The sequence below is a fragment of the Pungitius pungitius genome, chromosome 15 (genome assembly GCF_949316345.1).
Source record: "Pungitius pungitius chromosome 15, fPunPun2.1, whole genome shotgun sequence".
Taxonomy (NCBI): domain Eukaryota; kingdom Metazoa; phylum Chordata; class Actinopteri; order Perciformes; family Gasterosteidae; genus Pungitius; species Pungitius pungitius.
Genome location: NC_084914.1, coordinates 12279794 through 12303635, shown reverse-complemented (window position 1 = coordinate 12303635; position 23842 = coordinate 12279794). Strand labels below are relative to the sequence as shown.

Below are 23842 nucleotides of genomic sequence, written 5' to 3'. Positions count from 1 at the left end.
ACATTAAGACTACACACGCTTGCACATTTGCATACTGCTGGTTCGCACTGTGCAGCATGAGGACACAGATTGTCTCCTGAACAGCAGTGAGCGAGCATCCTGGACTGTGAGATCTGTTGCCTCCCTCCTCTGCTTTGTATGGTTTGGTGTAGTGAGCCACAGACCAGAGCGGTTGGTAAACATCAGCATCCTGCCTGCGGTTTACTTTATTTTAAGAATTTAGGTGTTTTTTCCGCAATGGAACGTCGGCACGGAGCAGCTCCTGTCCATTTGGTGGAGCCGTGATGAGGAGCTTCATGATGGAAACTGAATGGATATAAAATGGAAAATTCTTACACATCTCTCTGATATCTCTCTGTGTCTGTCCCTGTGAAATACACACACAAGCACACAAACACACACTAAAGTGCTGTCTCCTCAAGAGGCTCTAGTTCCTCATTGTCAGCATTCTGTCTGTTGCTCACACACAGAAGCTGGCTTCCATCCATTTCAGCTCCTGTCATTACCGAAAAGTGCCGTCACCTGCAGACCACGGAACGATCCACTGCAGAGAAAATATGAAGTGGAAAATACATAGATACAACCTCTGTTGAGGTTGTGCTCACAAAAACAATGTACTGAAAAAAAACCTTCACAAGGTGTCGGGACTAATCATCTGAAATAACAAACATTAGTGAAACGGAATGAAATGAATCAGTATAATGGTGAAATAAACAAAAGTGGAAAAGATGTCACTTAATTGAGTAAAAGTGTGAAGGTATGTACTACAAATAATAATTATGCAGAAGGAAAGCTGTTCAATCTTAAAAAGTAACTCCTTAAGTGACAGAAAGGACCACAACTATCATTTATTCCTGATACAAAACTAAAGTAGTATTGAAAAAGGCTTATCACATCTACTGAGAGTTTAAAATAGCTGAAACCAAAAGCTATTTATACAAGACAAATAAAACTGGTGATTGCTAAATAAACCATAACATTACAAATGGTCCATTTTTAAAATTGAAACAAATTCATTTTCTGTTGATTATCTTCTTGGTTCAGATATTCTATCAAATAAATGAGTAAAAAGTTCATGATGCGTTCTGACAAAAGGAAAACACCAACAGGGTGTCCTTTAATCACAGAGTCGATGGTTTTAATGTCGCCGTGCCCTTGAGCCGGACGCCATCGAATCCATTTCTCCTGATGGAAGGGGGCAGTGTGTTTATACCCCCCGAGGCTCGCTTTAAACCTGTTGCCAACGTAATCTTTGTGGATCCGTCATGATGTCGGCAAAAACACCATCTCCCCTCCTTCGGGTCTGACAAGATTCATTCTCACTGACATCACACCCTCCCGACCCCCCCCCCCCCTCCTTACCCACTGTGCTGTGTGTGTGTGAGAGAGAGCACTGACTCAGGTAACCCTTCTAGAAGCAGCCGTACATGTAGACTTTGGGATGAGTCAAACGTGTCACTTGCTCCTCTAATTCAATTTCGCGCGTTGTCCTTGGAGGCTTTGTGGCTCCGATTATTCAGAGTGCTTCAGTCATCCTGTTACTCCCCTGATCTCATCAATACACACCCAGCACTCGCTTACTATGTGGTTTAGTGTGTGTTTCATACATCTTGCCCTTTACAAAGTGGGTCCCACCTCACTCTCTCACTAAACACGAATAGATTAATGTCTTATAAATATTCATGAGTAAAAAGGAGTTTCAGATGTTCATACCTTCTTCCTTAGTGGTGTCAAATATTTGTCCTTGCCGTCCCCACACGATGAATACATTATTCTACAGTGCCTTGGGAGTAGCTAAATAAACAACAAACTTCTCTTTTTTTCGATTGGGTTTGCTGGAAGGTCCTCATCGAGCAGGTGGAGTCGGGCTGCGAGTGGTGCTGTAGAGGCGCGTGTCGTTGCTCGGGGAGAGCTGGTCGTGATGAGGCTGCTGGCCTTGTGAGTACGTAGGAGTCTTTGCAAGTGTGTGATACCAGGAGGGAATTTCACTTCGTCTGGCATGAATGTCCCACCAGACTCATGTATGAAGTGATTAGTATTTGGTGGTCGGGGTCACTGTCACCTCACAGTGGGAACCCACTAGTGGGAAACACTGTTCTAGATATTTTATGGCATACGCAGACGTCATCAGCTAAATTCACAATATCGTTAGATACAGTAGAGAATGATCGCCTTGTGTTTCCAAAATATCTCAACTGCGCAAAAACTGCACCTATGAGTAGCAAAGGTCCTGTTAAAGATTCTCAGTTTCAGTTTCTCACCAGCTGCAAAGTCAATGCTTTTTCTCATTTGTTTTGAATTACAGACTCAACCACAATAGCTGCTTCTCCACTCAGACTTCCTCTCCTTCTTTGTCAACATTTAGAAGTTTCTGGATTCCCCATCCGATCAAATTGAATTTGTTAGATGAATGTGAGTTGGATGAACTTTGCTATTTATACACCAGTTTATTTGTGAAATTGTTTTTTCATTGCATTTATGTCTACGACAAACCAGTCAATAGCAGCCTGTGGGAGGCCGGAGTTGAACTGGTGTAGAGGGTTGTGACGTGGGAGGTAAACTGACTAATGTAGATACAGAAGTTGACCACGTGGGAGGTGAACTGGTTACAGATAACAGCCTATTTAACCCACGTGGTCCCACCTGCTGCTCTCCCAGGGGGCCGTGCGCCAGATGGCCAGTGATTTATTTCACACAGGCCAAAGAAAGAATCACTAACAGGCCCAGTTTAAACTCCCAGTGTGGGTTTGTCTAGTGTTGGTGGTGGGTTTGTGTGCCTTTGTGGCGCATGTGGGGGTGCATGAAACATTTGTTTGCAAACACACAAGATTCTGTGAGCATGGCGGCTGTTGCTCTCCAGGAAAGGAAAAAAGCAAAATAATATCTAATTACAAGAAATATCATTGCACCTGCAGCTCCCTCTGCAACTCCTCATTTAGTTTCATCGTTTATGCTAACCACTGTGGTGTGTAGGTTGTGCTTTTGAATATACAGTCTCGAAATACAACGTTTAATTTAAAACCGAATCCACCATAATGTAATGCATAGCAAGGTTAATTATTTACGAATTATTTTATACCATATTTTTACACCCTTTTTACTTAAACAAACTCTGGATTTTTCTGCAGGGGGATTTTGCCCAAAAGAAAATGTGCTCAAGAGCAGTTTTACCTGGTTAACATTAGTTCTCCCTGACCAACTTGCTCAATTCTAGTATTTAGCATGCAAACCCCACTGTTTCCTTTTAATTGACATCATTTGTAATCAGTGGGAAAACACAATTTACATTTCACCCAACTGACAATAATATGCAAGTCCACACAGCAGTAGTAAGTATCTGTCAGCAGGCGAATGTTCTGGATACTCTTTGGTTTTCACACCAATACATGAGGCGTTGCCATTGGATGATTATGTTTTGCTTAAATTCTTCCCGGCAGGTTGGAGGTGAACGTGGATGGAGATTAGCACGGACCTTTCTGTGCTCGTCAGTCAGAAGCTGTACTGCCGCTCTGCTTTCCTCCCGCATCGCCTGTGCATGCGAGCAGAAAGAGAGCGTCGTGATGCCCATCTCAATGACGGGAGGGGGAGGGGGGCGGGTGTGAGTGGGACAAAGCGGGAAGGAGGTGCAGAGAGCAGAGGAGAGATGTTGAACATTTTTGCATACAAGAGAAACCAAGAAAAATAGATGTATTGCTATATGTACACAGTTTATATACACTCAGCAGTCAGCAGCCACTTTATCAGGTGCACCTGTTCAATTGCTTGTTAACGAAAATTGCTAATCAGCCAATCACATGGCTGCAATTCAATGCATTTAGGCGTGTAGTTCAAACAGAGCATCAGCACGGGGGGGGGGGGGGGGGGGGGAGGAATGTAATTGACTTTGAACATGGCGTGGTTGTTGGTGCAGACGGGCTGGTCTGAGTAGGTCACAAACTGCTGATCTACTGGGGTTTTCACCCATAGCAATCTCTGGGGTTTGCAGAGAATGGTCAGAAAAAGAGAAAATATCCAGTGAGCGGCAGTTATGTGGACGAAAATGCCTAGTTTGATGTGAAGGTTCAGAGGAGAATGGGCAGACTGGTTTTGAGATCATAGAAAGTCACCAGTAACTCAAATAAGCACTTGTTACAACATAGGAACGCACAACATGTGGAACATTGAAGAAGATGGGCTCCAGCAGCAGAAGACCACACCAGGGGCCACTCCGGTCAGCTGAGAACAGGAAACTACTGCCTATAGTCTGATGAGACTTGATTTCAACTTAACATTCAGATGGTCGGGTCAGAATTTGGTGTAAAAATGAAAGCAAGGATCCATCCTGCCTTGTATCAACGGTTCAGGCTGGTAGTGGTGTAATGGTGTCGGAGATACTTTGGGCCCCTTAGTACCAATTGAGGATGGTTCAAATGCTGCAGCCCACCTGAGGATTGTTGCTGACCATGCCCATCCCTTTATGACCACAGTACCATATTCTGATGGCTACTTCCAGTAGGGTAAAGCTTGTTTCTAAAAAAGCTTTCTTGAACATGACAATAGGTTCTCAATCCAATAGAGTATTGAATATTTCAAACACCTTGTTGAAAGTAATGCCATTAAGAATTAAGGCAGATCTGAAGGCAGTCCTTTTACTAGCAAGGTGAACCTAATAAAGTGGCCAGTAAGTGTATATAGCAGCAGAACTAGACTGGATTTGAATTGCTTATTTCCTGAGTTAAATGACCCAGAAGTGTAAGTGGCCAACATAAGTTTGAATTCTCTAATGCTAAGGAAAGGATCATGCAATACTTCACTACTTAGCTCCTTGGACCAAAAAAAGATATCAGTCCCAAAATTCCTTGCAATTTTAAATTGTGACGGATCATTTGGCCAGTGAAGAGCAATAACGATCATGACCGAGAAACGCAGATAAAGTTGACAAGTTAAATCGAGCCTTACTGGGACTAGGTCTTAGTGCGGCATTGAACACAATGGAATACTGGCCAGACTAAAAGTCTGAGTGGGACTGTGGCACAGCCCTAAACTGGTTTGAATACCAATTGCTGGACTGAAAGTGTTAGTATAGCCAATGTCACCGGCTTGGGCCTCTGTGGGTCAACATTTACATGAGCTCAGATTATGGAAAAACAAATTAATGGAGCCACACACACTTTATTGCAAAAGTACTACAATCCCAGGCAAGCTTTAGGTAACCAAAAAAGGTTTAGGCAAAAGGCTCACTCAGTGGCGTAAACTTTGTCCATGCATCTACCTTGCGCTTGAAAACATTTGAAGCAACCAGAGTATTATTTTGATTCACCGTTATATTTAGACTTCAATTCTCATGAATGCAACATTTTGATTCCTCAGCAGAAAGCAGAGCGGTTGCATTACATGCTCATCGGCAGCGCTGCGGCACCAAGTCTACCTCAGCAAAAAAGTAACTCCAGGAAGACCCAATTGTAAGCACAAGTTTTTATTCAGTCACAGCCAGCAGAATCACGTCTTAATTTTGCATTTAGAGCAGATGATCACTGGTCAGTCAGGATCACCTGCCCGCTGGAGACCAGAGCCCTCCGACTCGTAGAAGCTCTCACCGCTGGAGCTACAGCTCTTCCTGCAGAAGAAGCACATGCGTTTCTACAACAAGTTCATGACAATTATGATTCCTCACGTGTCAAGTTCAAGCACATTTAAGATTCATACAGAGTGGAACTGAAGGCCGGGCATTCTGACAATGTTGCAGCCTGTCAAAGTTCAATGAATCTTAGCTGTTTTGATGCAGCAACTCGTGGTCAAAGCATTTTGAAAATTCTTAAATATACTATTGTTTTTTGAGTTGCTCACGTTGACGATGGCAGGTCTGGTCACAGGATTGAGTGCTGCTCGGATAACACACCGCCGTGGAACAATGGATGAACACCTGAAAGATCTTTAAAGTCACGTTTCTTGCCAATGAAACTAGATGCAATTTAAAGGACTCAAGCGTGAGGAAATTAACGGTTACCGTGTCTTTCTTGGGCGAAAAGTCACTTTGATCCACAAAGGTGAACATTTTAATGATGAAGCGCTTGTGGTGTGTTGGGTAAAGTAGGCCAGAGGAGCCATCAATATGCACCAAGGTGGTCAGGTAACGGTCATCATGGTAGGGACACCTAAAGGGAACAAGAGCGCATGTTAAATTTTGAACTTTAGGCAACCATATGACTAATGAACATTTCATATAGCTATATACCCATCAATGAGAAGATCCCACTGCGGCATGCTCTGAGGATTGGGGTTGGCGGTCGCCCAGCAGTGCTCCAGGTTGAGGACAAGGTTTGGATCAGAGCGCTCTAGGATGGTCACCTCAACGTAGACTGGTTCCCTCAGGACTTTAGTGATTGGGTAGTCGGAGTGGCTGTAGAAGGTGCTGTACGCTGCAGTTTCTGAAATTAAGGCTCAAGTCTTAGTATGTCAAACTCCTTAGCAGTAGCCGGCATTGCCTTTAGGCGGTTTTGGGCCTCACCCTCATCACATCCCTTTGTTTGGCACTGTCCACTTCCAAGTCTCAGCTCCACTCGGAGGATTCCAGCAGCAGCGACAGAAACTGGTGGAGGAACCTCATCGACCGCCAGGACAAGAGCCTCTACTGAGGTGTCAGAATACCGACACTGAAACAGTAATCTGATGGGAGAAAGCAGAGGAAGTTTATATTTTTAGGAACCGTCAGTGACGCAAACTATACTGGTGGATTACTAACTCACTCAAAATGGCTGTCTCTGGTGATCGACCCCCTGGGTCCAACCCCAACTTCATATGAGGAAGACATGTGGTTCTCGTAGACAACATGGCCATCTTCCTCCTGCATCAAAAAAAGCAAACATTTGCCAAAATAAACCGATGACATGGTGACGCAGGGACAAATAGTCATGCAAATACGTTCCCATTTCATATCATTAACTTCACTAGTCAAGTGAAAGCCCTGCATACACTACCTTGAATGTAGTACCACATGCAGTCGCAGAGAACTGGAAGATGGCAAAAGCTGAAGTGACATCAACAGGTGCGCACGCAGGGTCGTCGGTGTCCAGCAGGCTGACGGACTCCATATCTATGTTGGGCAAAGTAGCATCTCGAGCCACAACCACCACAAACTGGCCATCTCTGGTACACTGCACGGTCACTGGATGAGGGGATATTACATCAGATTCATTGTCATGTTGAGGCACAACTTCAGCCACTCAACCATGCAGCCTTAATTTGAGGGGTACTTTAAAGCTTACCTGCTTTCCCGTAGAAGCACTGGTGACCGTCAAAGCAGCAGTTTATGTTGTCACAGTGCTCAGCGGTGATGTCTGGAGTCCCACACTGGATCTTGTCTTCCTGCGCCACCTGGCACTCGTCAAAGGGAGCTGCAGGTGGAGGCACCACTAACTGGTTCTGTGGCAGAAGAGGAGCTTTCTGATTCGGCAGAGGCAGTGACCAGTAATGCTGAGCAGAAACATCACAGGCCAGAACAGCAACTACTACCATCACACCAAAGAGGCACTTGAAAAACTCCATTGTGGTATCAGTAGCTAAACACTGCACCAAAGCTGCATAACGTCACCTGTAGCTCTGACTGAGACCTTATACCTGACTGGTGGAGCGCTGTTCACCGAGGAGTCCGCCTCTCATCGTCAGGAGTCAATTGTGTGGCAGCCCTGCAGAGTTAATCAGCTGGGAGCTGACAGGTGGAGCTCATTGTCTGAGAAGAAGTCGTTAAACTACTGCTGAGTCGAAACTGAGTGAATTTGCTTGTGGGGGGTGAGTTTCAGGTGTTTTTAAACAAGATGACTATCCAGACATTGACCCAACACTGTATTTCTTTCACTGCCTCCCACTTGCACCAACTGGAATAAAAAGATGTCTGTCTTTCTTTTGTGCCCACGGATGTATGGGCGGTACACCCATCAATAGAGCACCTTTGGGATGTGGTGGAATTGGAGATTTGCATCATAGATAGAAATGACAAATCAGCAGGAACTGCGTGATGCTGTCATGTCAATATCGACCCAAATTTCTGAGAAATGTTTCCAACACCTTGTGAAAGTAATGCCATTAAGATTTAAGGCAGATCTGATGCCAGAAGGGGGTCCCATTACTAGCAAGGTGTACCTAATAAAGTGGCCGGTAAGTCTATATAGCAGCAGAACTACTCTTAGCCTGGATTCAAAATCTCAAGTTTGCTTAGTACCTGAGTGAAATGACTCGGAAGTAGTGTAGATGGCCACCATGATAAGAACAGTTTGAATTCTCTACTTCTAAGGACAGGAGCTTCAACACTTCACTACTTAGCTCCTTTGGCATAGGTACCAGTGGACCATCCTTTACAAATGGAAATCTGTCCCACAATTCCTTGCGGCTGCAACATTTAAATTCTGACGCATCATTTGGCCAGTGAAGAACAATAACGATCATGACCAAGAAACGCAGATTAAGTAACTGTTAGCATACGTCAATAGTACAACCTTGTTAAAGTAATGCTTTGAACTTGGTGGGTTTACATCATCTGCATGACTCAGCACTGTAACAATGGAGTGTGATTTCCTTAATACCGCTGTGGTAAAAACAGTCTTTCCTTGACCCCATCATTTTCTACAGAGGTCAAGGAATAGTGCTTAAGTAATTTTTTGACCGGTCAAATCCAGCCTTATTGTTACTAGCTCCCAGTGCTGCCTTTAACACGAACAATGAAATACCGGAGAGACTAAAAGTCTGAGTGAGACTCTGGCACAGCCCTAAACTTGTTTGAATACTAATTGCAAGTTCAGACATTTTATAGCCAGTTTCACAGTTCAATTCTGGGGATTCAACATTTACATTCTTCCACCACCTCAGATTATGGAAAGTAATGGTCTCCTGCTGTATTACTTCTGTGTGTTACTTTTAAAACAAGTATGCAGCCACACAAATCTACATAGCTTACCAGGGTACTATAATCCCCAAGCAAGAGTTGGGCAACTAAAATGGTTTGGAGGCAATGGGGGAACAATTTAAACACAGGGCTCAGCTATAGCCAGAAAGGTTACTGTAAAAAAGATCCTAATTTAACAGAAAAAAAACATTGACAGTAGTTAATTTATAAAACTAGAGAATATCTGTAAATTAAGTCTAACTGTAAAAGTATGCCAAATTAGATTTCTTACAGAATACTGTAGATTATTTAACATTCTTAAATTAGATTCAAATCATGTAAAGTCACTTTTTTTTTTTTACATAGAGAACCCATTTTAGATTTTTCCTGTAGTATCAAGATGAAACACAATAGAGGGAATTGTGTACACACACCTAAAATGTCATGTTCAAGGTTGGCAGCCAGTCATTTGAGTCTTATGGGTTTTTCCCCCCACAGTGTACTGCAGTTGTGACGTAGACCTCAAACGGCTACAAAACCGGTCTAGTATCACTGGATTATATGTAGGATTTCTCAGTGGAGTAAACTTTTTCATGCATTTACCTTGCGCTTTAAAACATTTGAATCATCTAGAGCTTAGTTCAGTATTTCTATACACTTGTTATATTTAGACTTCCAGTTCTCATGAATGCAACATTTTGATTACTCAGCAGAAAGCAGAGCGGTTGCATTACATGCTCGTCTGCAGAGTCACTGCACAAAATCTACCTCAGCAAAAAAAAGGCAGTATTGTGGCTGACCATCTTTTAGTAACTCCAGGAAGACCCAATTGTAAGCACGAGTTTTTATTCAGTCACAGCCAGCAGAATCATGTCTTTATTTTGCATTTAGAGCAGATGATCACTGGTCAGTCAGGATCACCTGCCCGCTGGAGACCAGAGCCCTCCGACTCGTAGAAGCTCTCACCGCTGGAGCTACAGCTCTTCCTGCAGAAGAAGCACATCCGTTTTTACAACAAGTTCATGACAATTATGATTCCTCACGTGTCAAGTTCAAGCATATTTAAGATTCATACAGAGTGGAACTGAAGGCCGGGCATTCTGACAATGTTGCAGCCTGTCAAGGTTCAATGAATCTTGCTGTGTTGATGCAGCAACTCGTGGTCAAAGCATTTTGAAAAATCTTATGTACTATTGTTTTTTGAGTTGCTCACGTTGACGATGGCAGGTCTGGTCACAGGATTGAGTGCTGCTCGGATAACACACCGCCGTGGAACAATGAATGAACGCCTGAAAGATCTTTAAAGTCACGTTTCTTGCCAATGAAACTAGATGCAATTTAAAGGACTCAAGCGTGAGGAAATTAACGGTTACCGTGTCTTTCTTGGGCGAAAAGTCACTTTGATCCACAAAGGTGAACATTTTAATGATGAAGCGCTTGTGGTGTGTTGGGTAAAGTAGGCCAGAGGAGCCATCAATATGCACCAAGGTGGTCAGGTAACGGTCATCATGGTAGGGACACCTAAAGGGAACAAGAGCGCATGTTAAATACTGAACTTTAGGCAACCATATGACTAATGAACATTTCATATAGCTATATACCCATCAATGAGAAGATCCCACTGCGGCATGCTCTGAGGATTGGGGTTGGCGGTCGCCCAGCAGTGCTCCAGGTTGAGGACAAGGTTTGGATCAGAGCGCTCTAGGATGGTCACCTCAACGTAGACTGGTTCCCTCAGGACTTTAGTGATTGGGTAGTCGGAGTGGCTGTAGAAGGTGCTGTACGCTGCAGTTTCTGAAATTAAGGCTCAAGTCTTAGTATGTCAAACTCCTTAGCAGTAGCCGGCATTGCCTTTAGGCGGTTTTGGGCCTCACCCTCATCACATCCCTTTGTTTGGCACTGTCCACTTCCAAGTCTCAGCTCCACTCGGAGGATTCCAGCAGCAGCGACAGACACAGGTGGAGGAACCACATCGACCTCCAGGACAAGAGCCTCTACTGAGGTGTCAGAATACCGACACTGAAACAGTAATCTGATGGGAGAAAGCAGAAGAAGTTTATTTTAGGAACCGTCAGTGAAGCAAACTATACTGGTGGATTACTAACTCACTCAAAATGGCTATCTCTGGTGATCGACCCCCTGGGTCCAACCCCCACTTCATATGAGGAAGACATGTGGTTCTCGTAGACAACATGGCCATCTTCCTCCTGCATCAAAAAAAGCAAACATTTGCCAAAATAAACCGATGACATGGTGACGCAGGGACAAATAGTCATGCAAATACGTTCCCATTTGATATCATTAACTTCACTAGTCAAGTGAAAGCCCTGCATACACTACCTTGAATGTAGTACCACATGCAGTCGCAGAGAACTGGAAGATGGCAAAAGCTGAAGTGACATCAACAGGTGCGCACGCAGGGTCGTCGGTGTCCAGCAGGCTGACGGACTCCATATCTATGTTGGGCAAAGTAGCATCTCAAGCCACAACCACCACAAACTGGCCATCTCTGGTACACTGCACGGTCACTGGATGAGGGGATATTACATCAGATTCATTGTCATGTTGAGGCACAACTTCAGCCACTCAACCATGCAGCCTTAATTTGAGGGGTACTTTAAAGCTTACCTGCTTTCCCGTAGAAGCACTGGTGACCGTCAAAGCAGCAGTTTATGTTGTCACAGTGCTCAGCGGTGATGTCTGGAGTCCCACACTGGATCTTGTCTTCCTGCGCCACCTGGCACTCGTCAAAGGGAGCTGCAGGTGGAGGCACCACTAACTGGTTCTGTGGCAGAAGAGGAGCTTTCTGATTCGGCAGAGGCAGTGACCAGTAATGCTGAGCAGAAACATCACAGGCCAGAACAGCAACTACTACCATCACACCAAAGAGGCACTTGAAAAACTCCATTGTGGTATCAGTAGCTAAACACTGCACCAAAGCTGCATAACGTCACCTGTAGCTCTGACTGAGACCTTATACCTGACTGGTGGAGCGCTGTTCACCGAGGAGTCCGCCTCTCATCGTCAGGAGTCAATTGTGTGGCAGCCCTGCAGAGTTAATCAGCTGGGAGCTGACAGGTGGAGCTCATTGTCTGAGAAGAAGTCGTTAAACTACTGCTGAGTCGAAACTGAGTGAATTTGCTTGTGGGGGGTGAGTTTCAGGTGTTTTTAAACAAGATGACTATCCAGACATTGACCCAACACTGTATTTCTTTCACTGCCTCCCACTTGCACCAACTGGAATAAAAAGATGTCTGTCTTTCTTTTGTGCCCACGGATGTATGGGCGGTACACCCATCAATAGAGCACCTTTGGGATGTGGTGGAATTGGAGATTTGCATCATAGATAGAAATGACAAATCAGCAGGAACTGCGTGATGCTGTCATGTCAATATCGACCCAAATTTCTGAGAAATGTTTCCAACACCTTGTGAAAGTAATGCCATTAAGATTTAAGGCAGATCTGATGCCAGAAGGGGGTCCCATTACTAGCAAGGTGTACCTAATAAAGTGGCCGGTAAGTCTATATAGCAGCAGAACTACTCTTAGCCTGGATTCAAAATCTCAAGTTTGCTTAGTACCTGAGTGAAATGACTCGGAAGTAGTGTAGATGGCCACCATGATAAGAACAGTTTGAATTCTCTACTTCTAAGGACAGGAGCTTCAACACTTCACTACTTAGCTCCTTTGGCATAGGTACCAGTGGACCATCCTTTACAAATGGAAATCTGTCCCACAATTCCTTGCGGCTGCAACATTTAAATTCTGACGCATCATTTGGCCAGTGAAGAACAATAACGATCATGACCAAGAAACGCAGATTAAGTAACTGTTAGCATACGTCAATAGTACAACCTTGTTAAAGTAATGCTTTGAACTTGGTGGGTTTACATCATCTGCATGACTCAGCACTGTAACAATGGAGTGTGATTTCCTTAATACCGCTGTGGTAAAAACAGTCTTTCCTTGACCCCATCATTTTCTACAGAGGTCAAGGAATAGTGCTTAAGTAATTTTTTGACCGGTCAAATCCAGCCTTATTGTTACTAGCTCCCAGTGCTGCCTTTAACACGAACAATGAAATACCGGAGAGACTAAAAGTCTGAGTGAGACTCTGGCACAGCCCTAAACTTGTTTGAATACTAATTGCAAGTTCAGACATTTTATAGCCAGTTTCACAGTTCAATTCTGGGGATTCAACATTTACATTCTTCCACCACCTCAGATTATGGAAAGTAATGGTCTCCTGCTGTATTACTTCTGTGTGTTACTTTTAAAACAAGTATGCAGCCACACAAATCTACATAGCTTACCAGGGTACTATAATCCCCAAGCAAGAGTTGGGCAACTAAAATGGTTTGGAGGCAATGGGGGAACAATTTAAACACAGGGCTCAGCTATAGCCAGAAAGGTTACTGTAAAAAAGATCCTAATTTAACAGAAAAAAAACATTGACAGTAGTTAATTTATAAAACTAGAGAATATCTGTAAATTAAGTCTAACTGTAAAAGTATGCCAAATTAGATTTCTTACAGAATACTGTAGATTATTTAACATTCTTAAATTAGATTCAAATCATGTAAAGTCACTTTTTTTTTTTTACATAGAGAACCCATTTTAGATTTTTCCTGTAGTATCAAGATGAAACACAATAGAGGGAATTGTGTACACACACCTAAAATGTCATGTTCAAGGTTGGCAGCCAGTCATTTGAGTCTTATGGGTTTTTCCCCCCACAGTGTACTGCAGTTGTGACGTAGACCTCAAACGGCTACAAAACCGGTCTAGTATCACTGGATTATATGTAGGATTTCTCAGTGGAGTAAACTTTTTCATGCATTTACCTTGCGCTTTAAAACATTTGAATCATCTAGAGCTTAGTTCAGTATTTCTATACACTTGTTATATTTAGACTTCCAGTTCTCATGAATGCAACATTTTGATTACTCAGCAGAAAGCAGAGCGGTTGCATTACATGCTCGTCTGCAGAGTCACTGCACAAAATCTACCTCAGCAAAAAAAAGGCAGTATTGTGGCTGACCATCTTTTAGTAACTCCAGGAAGACCCAATTGTAAGCACGAGTTTTTATTCAGTCACAGCCAGCAGAATCATGTCTTTATTTTGCATTTAGAGCAGATGATCACTGGTCAGTCAGGATCACCTGCCCGCTGGAGACCAGAGCCCTCCGACTCGTAGAAGCTCTCACCGCTGGAGCTACAGCTCTTCCTGCAGAAGAAGCACATCCGTTTTTACAACAAGTTCATGACAATTATGATTCCTCACGTGTCAAGTTCAAGCATATTTAAGATTCATACAGAGTGGAACTGAAGGCCGGGCATTCTGACAATGTTGCAGCCTGTCAAGGTTCAATGAATCTTGCTGTGTTGATGCAGCAACTCGTGGTCAAAGCATTTTGAAAAATCTTATGTACTATTGTTTTTTGAGTTGCTCACGTTGACGATGGCAGGTCTGGTCACAGGATTGAGTGCTGCTCGGATAACACACCGCCGTGGAACAATGAATGAACGCCTGAAAGATCTTTAAAGTCACGTTTCTTGCCAATGAAACTAGATGCAATTTAAAGGACTCAAGCGTGAGGAAATTAACGGTTACCGTGTCTTTCTTGGGCGAAAAGTCACTTTGATCCACAAAGGTGAACATTTTAATGATGAAGCGCTTGTGGTGTGTTGGGTAAAGTAGGCCAGAGGAGCCATCAATATGCACCAAGGTGGTCAGGTAACGGTCATCATGGTAGGGACACCTAAAGGGAACAAGAGCGCATGTTAAATACTGAACTTTAGGCAACCATATGACTAATGAACATTTCATATAGCTATATACCCATCAATGAGAAGATCCCACTGCGGCATGCTCTGAGGATTGGGGTTGGCGGTCGCCCAGCAGTGCTCCAGGTTGAGGACAAGGTTTGGATCAGAGCGCTCTAGGATGGTCACCTCAACGTAGACTGGTTCCCTCAGGACTTTAGTGATTGGGTAGTCGGAGTGGCTGTAGAAGGTGCTGTACGCTGCAGTTTCTGAAATTAAGGCTCAAGTCTTAGTATGTCAAACTCCTTAGCAGTAGCCGGCATTGCCTTTAGGCGGTTTTGGGCCTCACCCTCATCACATCCCTTTGTTTGGCACTGTCCACTTCCAAGTCTCAGCTCCACTCGGAGGATTCCAGCAGCAGCGACAGACACAGGTGGAGGAACCACATCGACCTCCAGGACAAGAGCCTCTACTGAGGTGTCAGAATACCGACACTGAAACAGTAATCTGATGGGAGAAAGCAGAAGAAGTTTATTTTAGGAACCGTCAGTGAAGCAAACTATACTGGTGGATTACTAACTCACTCAAAATGGCTATCTCTGGTGATCGACCCCCTGGGTCCAACCCCCACTTCATATGAGGAAGACATGTGGTTCTCGTAGACAACATGGCCATCTTCCTCCTGCATCAAAAAAAGCAAACATTTGCCAAAATAAACCGATGACATGGTGACGCAGGGACAAATAGTCATGCAAATACGTTCCCATTTGATATCATTAACTTCACTAGTCAAGTGAAAGCCCTGCATACACTACCTTGAATGTAGTACCACATGCAGTCGCAGAGAACTGGAAGATGGCAAAAGCTGAAGTGACATCAACAGGTGCGCACGCAGGGTCGTCGGTGTCCAGCAGGCTGACGGACTCCATATCTATGTTGGGCAAAGTAGCATCTCGAGCCACAACCACCACAAACTGGCCATCTCTGGTACACTGCACGGTCACTGGATGAGGGGATATTACATCAGATTCATTGTCATGTTGAGGCACAACTTCAGCCACTCAACCATGCAGCCTTAATTTGAGGGGTACTTTAAAGCTTACCTGCTTTCCCGTAGAAGCACTGGTGACCGTCAAAGCAGCAGTTTATGTTGTCACAGTGCTCAGCGGTGATGTCTGGAGTCCCACACTGGATCTTGTCTTCCTGCGCCACCTGGCACTCGTCAAAGGGAGCTGCAGGTGGAGGCACCACCAACTGTTTCTGTGGCAGAGGAGGAACTTTCTGATTCGGCAGAGGCAGTGACCAGTAATGCTGAGCAGAAACATCACAGGCCAGAACAGCAACTACTACCATCACACCAAAGAGGCACTTGAAAAACTCCATTGTGGTATCAGTAGCTAAACACTGCGCGAAAGCTGCATAACGTCACCTGTAGCTCTGACTGAGACCTTATACCTGACTGGTGGAGCGCTGTTCGCCGAGGAGTCCGCCTCTCATCGTCAGGAGTCAATTGTGTGGCAGCCCTGCAGAGTTAATCAGCTGGGAGCTGACAGGTGGAGCTCCTTGTCTGAGAAGAAGTCATTAAACTACTGCTTAATGGAAACTGTCGAAACTGAGTGAATTCTTTTGGGGGGCGGGGGGTGTGAGTTTGAGGAACTGAACTCTGAATATGAACCACTGTGTGTTTTCAAACAAGATGACTATCCAGACATTGACCCAACACTGTATTTCTTACTGCTTCCGGTATAATAAGATGTCTTTCTTTCTGCCTTTCGTGCCCACAGATGTATGGGCGGTACACCCAGGAGCTGGGTGTGTATGCCAAGGAGGAAGCGGCCCGCCTACGGGACGGCGGAGTGCGGGACGGCGGAGGACTGCGGAGAAACACCAGTGTTCGCAGTCGTGCTGCAGATCTGCTGGAGTACGAGAAGGACCCCTGTGCAAAGTGCCATTGTAAGTGGGGCTCATGCAACAAGCCCTATTCCTTTAGAGTTTGATTGCGGGGGGAAGGTGTGCTGATTGTGCATTACTCGTGTTGTGAAGGTCAGACCAGAGGAGTGTGCACAGAAAGTGTGTGTGTGTGTGTGTGTGTGTGTGTGTGTGTGTGTGTGTGTTTGGGACATTGTGTCACCCCGGCATGTGTGAAAGTTGTGTGAAACATTGACTTGTTAAAGCACAGCAGAGTGGCTACCTGACACAAGGGAGCAGGGGAGGATGTGAACACGATTAAACAAGGCCCATCTGAGCAATGACCTCCAGCCAACAAGGGCTGTCTCAACGTCACACAAAGACACCGCCCTCTGCTTGGCTGTGTGTGTGTGCGTGTGTGTGTGTGTGTGTGTATGTGTCTCATTTTCTTTGTGCGAACAAAGCTCTGATCTGAACTGTCAGATTATTTTATATCTAGTCTTCCCAGATGACTACAGATAAGGGAATGACACCAGAAGACAGCTCCACTTTAGGCTGATGTATTTCACAATAAAGGAGTGATGGATCCGGAGTGTATTATATATATACCCTTATTTAACCTTCATAGCAAGTTGCTGAAATCATTATTTTTTTTTTTAATTAATGCGAGCCGCACTTCATTTCTTTAAGGGTCAGTTCACCCAAATTGAAACCAGTGAACTACTTTGGGGTGTGGAAATAGTTCACATAATAAATATTATCGCTGATGTCTGCAAGTAGTGAGGAGCAGTAACAAGGACATTGCTTTTGGAAAGGCACGTTGCAATTTAATGTCTCAATGCGGTTTTCCACAAATATGGTTCTAAATCTTCTGAAACTTAAACTAAATGGCATAAAACCAAAATTACATATCAGGTTAGATCGTACTACAGAGGGAAAAGTGTGTCTGTGAGTGTGTGGTTAGTGCGGAAATTTCCTTAAAGCAATATTCCTAAATCTTAACTGCTAGTTTTGAAATATGCTGGATTTCTTAACAAACTAAATGCACTTGACGTTTTAGGGGTTTAAGTAATGAAATAGATTTGTTTGAACTAACATTTATAGAAACAAATTAACAAATAAAATCTTAAAACACAGTTACCCAAAATGCAAAAGCATGCAAAGGTCTGTTTTCACACGTGTTTGCACAAGTCAGCCAGCGTGGCTGTTTTCCAGGAACTGTTTTTATGTCTCTTTGCCCTTGTGTCTAGTGATCTGATGAAAGCTCCATACATAGGCGAAAGCGACACTACAGCAGCCCAGCATGGCTCCCGGCGCCGTAATGGAAAACAATCACTCTGAGCGTGTTCGTGTGTCTGTGCTTGTAGATCAAGCTGTGTTTGTATTTTTAGACTTGTCTCTAGATAGACGCTTCGGCTGGACAAGTACCGCTGTCGTTTTATGTGTACGAGAACCTTCTCATTTGTAAGTGGGAGTTTTTCTCTTTTTTGTGTGGGAACAGGCTCTCTGTGGATGATGGTTCAGATCAGTAACTGCAGCTGCAGCTTTTGAACAAGGCGGCCTACACATGCAGCCAAGGGCTCTGTGTCCTGTTCACGATGGAGAGCTAAAGACATGTGCTGACTTTTTTTTATTCTGACTCACAGTGGGAATATTTCAGCGCTGGCGCTCTACTACAGGCATTGTGTGTTATGTGTTATCTGTGTTATGCATTCAGTGTTTTTTTGCATACTGTTTAAAGGTGGAGCATCTCTTGCCCTTTTTAGAATTGTCCCTGATTACAGCGTGTTGACTTCAGGTGACGGTATGCAGGACAAGCAGAGGTAGGGAGAGGAATGGCTGGCTTACAGTTTTATAACAAGATCAGGAGAAGACATCTGCGATCTCCAGCGTGCGGCTGAGAGGGAGAGCAAATAGGCTCTCGAAAGTCCGTGGCTTTGCAGGTGCCAGAGATGTCTGTTTGTCTTTGCGTGTGCGTGTGTGTGTGTGTGTGTGTGTGTGTGTGTGTGTGTGTGTGTGTGTGTGTGTGTGTGTGTGTGTGTGTGTGTGTGTGTGTGTGTGTGTGTGTGTGTGTGTGTGTGTGAGAGATGGAGAGACACAGGAATAAAGAAAGAAAAGCTATTCAAATGTGAATTTTCCCAGCTTTGACCAATGAACTGTGACCGAAATGATAGATCCAGTGGTCCATGGTCATCTTTCAATATTAATCTCAAGAAGAGTTTCTGGGTTTTTTTTCTTCCCGTGTCGATTGTGTGATGGGTTTGTCTGCACATGATTGAGTTTATATGTGTACGTCCTCTATCGGCCACTTACTGTCCAGCACGTGGCCTGACTGGTTCACCCCCTGCAGGAGGTTTGTGACCTGAATCATGCGCCAGATAGACGGCTGCAATATATTTCTCTTTTGTTTAGAATAGTGTTTATTGTCTCAAATTGTTATAGCTATTACACAGCTATTTTGTTTTTTAAACTTTCCAGAAGTGTTTGGGTTATTTTGATTCACTTTCATCATCACATCTTTTGCTCTTTTCGTCTCTCCTGATGGGACCCTTTTCTCAATGGCCGCTATATGAGTTAAAGCAGTGGAGAGTAAACAAATAATACTTTATGCATCTCGACTGTTGCACTTTTATGAAATATGGATCTGACTAAATGGTGTTAATAGCACATTTGAGCATCACTCGGGACGGGCACATATGTGAATGCTCTGGATTTTTAAGTAAATTCCAGGCTTTGGCCGTGTCCGCAGACAAAATAGAGGAAATGAGTCCAGTGATGCCTCTTTTAGCTGCCCTAGCTCAGAGTTAGATTATTGTAATGGCAGAATTTATAAAACGTGACCTGCTTGGTTTTGTGTCTATTCCTTTTTTATTAGTCAGATTAGAGTCAAGGTAAACTGTATAATATGCTCCTTAGTTTGTTATTGTTCTTTCATATATATATATATATATGACTATTTTCATTGTCTTTATTATATGGCATTATTCATTTGTCATGGGAAACTGGTATGAATGTTTTATTCATTCTTTTGATCAATTGATGATAAACCCTTGTCCTCCAGCTCCAGTCTAGAGGCGCTAATCTGGTAATGGACATGAAAATAATTGGATATGTTATCCATTATTGTTTTTATACTACTTAGTCTGATTTAGTTTTTCCACATGCATCAATTAGTTCATTTAAACCGGGCAAAAGAGATTTAATCTTTGAGCACAAATGATGCAATTTTGTGTGAAATACAGCCTAATATATAGTTCATATAACACATGTAATGTTTTAAATTGTTTAAATATTAAATTTAAATGTTTTTGTCTAATCTGCTGAATTAAATATGTGGCAAATATACTTAAAATCATGCCATGCATTAGTCGTATAAAACATTAGAATAATTGAAATGTTGATTTTTAAGGATAAGCTATCACAAGATTATATCTAAGTTGGTATTTTCCTTAATTTATCCCTGCACTTGTATTGTTAACTTTTGCGTACTTCTTTTGAAATTACCTATGATCTGTATCATTTTAATTTGTTTTTCATTAGATTTTCAAAGTGTTTAAAGTGCTTCCGTGGTCTAAATTCTTCCATTCATCCCATTCTCCTCCTTCACTACATATTCATGTTTGATTTTTTTTTTCCTTCCCTTCTGACACAGCTGGTTCCTTTCAATCTCAAAGCAACATTTTTTCCTTCAGTCTCTTTTCACACCTTCTCGATTCATTCCAGAGATTTTATCTCTGCATCTCTGTGCCCTCAGTGTGTGCCTCCCGCTGCCAGAAGTTCCTGATCTCGCGGGTGGGGGAGGACTGGATCTTCCTCATTCTGCTGGGGCTGCTCATGGCTCTGGTCAGCTGGGTCATGGACTACGCCATCGCCTTCTGCCAAGAAGGTGAGACACGGAGAGAGAGGGGAGGCGGACATTGGATGATGGGCTCGCCTTCACAAGTAGTGAGGACCTATGCTTTAGGGCAAAAAACTGTAGATGGGAAATGATAATACAGATTGCTGTATGGGTTTATCAAGGTAGAGCTTTTGTCTTTCACTAATATTTAACAAATCAATAAATACAATTTTTACCCATGCATTAATAATAACAAACCATCTAATGCAACGTTTGACATTCACTTCTGAATGTAAATCCCTGAATTTATATGTGCAGGATTACGCCTGTGTTTTCCAAAACCTCTGTAACCGTAGTTGTGGTAAATGTCGTCATTATGGAGGGCAAAAGCGATGCTGGAACTGCTTCCTCTTACAAGTTTCATGGAATGGTAAATTAAATGGAAATAGAGCTAAATCCCCAACGAGGAGGCAGAGGCTACAGAGCGGCTTCATGCGCAGAATAATGCATGAATCAGACTGAGAAGGGAGGTCAGAGGCCAGTAATGAAGCGCAGAGGAACCAGGTAGGGATAAGAAATGTTAGATGGGGAAGCTGGCCGATAAATGGTACCGTGTCATACTGAGATGAAGTTGTGTTTTTGTGTGTTTGTGCGTCCGTGTGTGTGCAGCACAGAAGTGGATGTATGGGGGACTGGACAGTAACATGCTTCTGCAGTACATCGCTTGGGTCACCTACCCTGTGGTGCTCATCACTTTCTCAGCAGGATTCACACAGATACTGGCGCCTCAGGCTGTGGGTAAGACACACATACACACACTTGCATACATATCAACTATTTCTGCTCAAACACATGTAATTCATGGTCATATTTCCCTTTGAATAACATCAATGCAGCATAAGGTCCTGCAGGACATCGGCTGGCCGTGCATTAGTGGTCACTTTTGCAGAAAACCCACTTAGTATAGATGTCATGAAATGTGCATACAGGAAACTGTATGAATATCAATCAGCTCTTCCCTTTTCACCCTTGCTCTTCTTTTCTTCCCCTCATCCATTTTCTCTCTAATTGCTTCCTTTCAACCCATCTTCTTTTCCTCCTATCCATCATCCCACCTGGCGTCTCTTTCCCTTTCATTTCCCAGGTTCAGGCATTCCTGAGATGAAGACGATACTGAGAGGAGTGGTCCTGAAGGAGTACCTGACGTTTAAGACGTTTGTGGCCAAAGTCATCGGCCTGACCTGCGCTCTGGGCAGTGGGATGCCTCTGGGAAAGGAGGTAGAGGGTTTCTTTTTCCTCCTGGCTTATTTAAATTACACGTGGCAGACTGCTTGACATTTTTCTTAAGCTTCCTTTCAGGCGGGACTTAATGATTTTGCTTATTTTGGTCTCATTTAAGTTGCTGGTGGGAAAATAAAAAAATTATTCACCGCTATTAAAACTTGTGTTTGCCCCTTTTGGGAGGTTATAAATTTGTTTAAATTGATTATGAGCGATGCCGCTGAACTAGAATGTGCTTTCGGTTACATCCTGTATGCCAGCGTCCTGACCTCTCCCCATCCTCTCCCTCAGGGCCCCTTCGTTCACGTTGCCAGCCTGTGCGCCGCTCTCCTGAGCAAATTTATGGCTCCTCTGTTCGGCGGGATTTACATGGTGAGGACAGCCGCCACAAAAGAAATGCAGACGATGTGATGCACAGAGGTCAACCAGTTTGAGTTATTGACCCTTCAAGGACCCTCATAACTCACATCACTAACTGAAACATGTATATCCACTGATTTGAAACATTGAGAAGCTTAAAGGAGATTTATATATGTATATATATATATATTAGTCGTTGGTGGTGCTCTCTACACTCAAGAGAGAGAGTGTGTGTGTGTGTGTGTGCGCAATCCCATATCTTACTTAAATCATTTTTTACCACTGATGATGTAAGTAGTCAAAAACCTTAGTTAAAATCAATTCCGCTGAAAGTATTTCTAAATGAGAATGATGATCCCTTTGTCTGCGTTAAACCAGTTACACTTATCATTATACATATTTTTTTCGCTGATTTGAAGTATTGCAAAGTTGATTTTAAGCTTTAATCCTTCCACAATTTGTAAAGCAGAGGCTCAAATATCTGCTGAGAAGATATGAGGATGGGTAACATTCCCCCACATGGGGGATTCTGTGTCGTCCTCCAACGTGTGAAGCTGCACGAAAAAGACTCACAAGTGAACGTTATTCTTCCCAGTCTGGGTGTTTTACTTGACTCTCTACCGTTCCTCAGGACTCACTCCCACCTCCACTTATGTGAGACCACACGCTCGGCTTCTGCCTATTTCTGCAGTGGACAGTGGGCAGCAGCACCATCATCATCACCATCAGTACGGAGGAAGATAGACGTGATGAGGAGGAAGAGAACCTCATGTCCGCACAGTTAGAATAGACTGGAATAGTCCTGGGCCTCGACTGTGCAACCATTAAACACAATCAGCCTGGGAAAATGTTAATTCAGTTCACTGCCGAATCAAGATGGCGTTTTCTGAAGCTCATTCGCTGCTTTGTGTGTGCTTTGGATAATAAGTTGGCTGTCTTCCAGTATCCGAAATAAAAGGTAATCTCCACACTCGCTTGTGTCGCACTCACGCATATTTCTGTCTCTTTGTCCCCCCCCCCCACTTTCCCCCTTAATAGGAAGAGCCCTTTGAGGGAAGCAAGGTACGAAATGCACGAGACCGATAGTTTCTTTTATTGCCCATTCCATCAGCATTAATAACCCACGCTGGCCATTTGAGAAGCAGAGAGAGATTGATGCTTTTCCATTTGTCTGCGCTGTTTGATTCTGTTCAGTGAACTGTCACCGCGAGGCATCGATCTGCGCCGCCCTCGCTTCCGCGCAAACATGTCATTCCCATGATTTCATCACTCAAGCCTGGGTTTTCAATTATGGCCTTGCGTGTCCCAAGGATCATATATACATATATATATGTATATATATGATGTCATTGAATTGAGGGTTCTGTCATTGAATTGTATGTGCAACGAAATATACAGCAGCAGCCTTAGAGCAAAACTGTTTGCATTTGTAACAGTTGGTGAATTTGTTTTTTCATGAGAACTGCATCTGTCGTGTATTGCGTGTTTGTGTCATTTGCACCTGAGTGTGTGTGTGTGTGTGTGTGTTTGTTTTGCGTGAATGCATGGCTCTGTATGAGTGTTTGTCCGTCTACCTGTGTGCATATCTGACTTCTGTTGGACAGAACGAGCTGAGGAACACGGAGATGCTGTCGGCAGCCTGTGCAGTGGGTGTTGGCTGCTGCTTCGCTGCCCCTATTGGAGGTGAGACAACACGGCTGCAAGCCTGTGATTGAATAATATATCATTATGGTAGATAATTACAGGGGCTAATTATGCACTTACCCCCGGGAGGAGGAGACCGGCGGCCAATTTCTGTCATTCCGTCTGTCTAACGTATCGCAGCAACTATT

At 43.7% G+C, this 23842-nt stretch overlaps 3 protein-coding genes and 1 pseudogene across 8 annotated transcripts in view; 1 reads left to right on the top strand and 3 right to left on the bottom strand.

The window, feature by feature from the left end:
* LOC119209353 (chloride channel protein 2-like) overlaps positions 1–23842 on the top strand; it is a 44559-nt gene that overhangs the window by 8256 nt on the left and 12461 nt on the right. For all 6 annotated transcript variants that reach the window (XM_062557649.1, XM_037458631.2, XM_037458629.2 and 3 more), the window contains 7 exons: positions 16408–16576; positions 20286–20417; positions 21039–21167; positions 21514–21647; positions 21942–22022; positions 23049–23072; positions 23615–23693. In XM_062557649.1, the coding sequence (XP_062413633.1) occupies positions 16408–16576; positions 20286–20417; positions 21039–21167; positions 21514–21647; positions 21942–22022; positions 23049–23072; positions 23615–23693 (748 nt within the window). The remainder of the gene's footprint in view (positions 1–16407; positions 16577–20285; positions 20418–21038; positions 21168–21513; positions 21648–21941; positions 22023–23048; positions 23073–23614; positions 23694–23842) is intronic.
* LOC119209356 (zona pellucida sperm-binding protein 4-like) lies at positions 5421–7580 on the bottom strand. The gene is made up of 8 exons (XM_037458637.2): positions 7245–7580; positions 6957–7144; positions 6726–6823; positions 6488–6645; positions 6215–6407; positions 5987–6134; positions 5827–5902; positions 5421–5596 (listed from the first exon to the last, which is right to left on the bottom strand). The coding sequence occupies exons 1-8, from the start codon at positions 7522–7524 to the stop codon at positions 5511–5513; spliced, it is 1227 nt and encodes a 408-aa protein (XP_037314534.2). The 5' UTR covers positions 7525–7580; the 3' UTR covers positions 5421–5510.
* LOC134105347 (zona pellucida sperm-binding protein 4-like) lies at positions 9687–11824 on the bottom strand (annotated as a pseudogene).
* Positions 13928–16021, bottom strand: LOC119209355 (zona pellucida sperm-binding protein 4-like). The gene is made up of 8 exons (XM_037458636.2): positions 15727–16021; positions 15439–15626; positions 15208–15305; positions 14973–15130; positions 14700–14892; positions 14472–14619; positions 14312–14387; positions 13928–14084 (listed from the first exon to the last, which is right to left on the bottom strand). The coding sequence occupies exons 1-8, from the start codon at positions 16004–16006 to the stop codon at positions 13999–14001; spliced, it is 1227 nt and encodes a 408-aa protein (XP_037314533.2). The 5' UTR covers positions 16007–16021; the 3' UTR covers positions 13928–13998.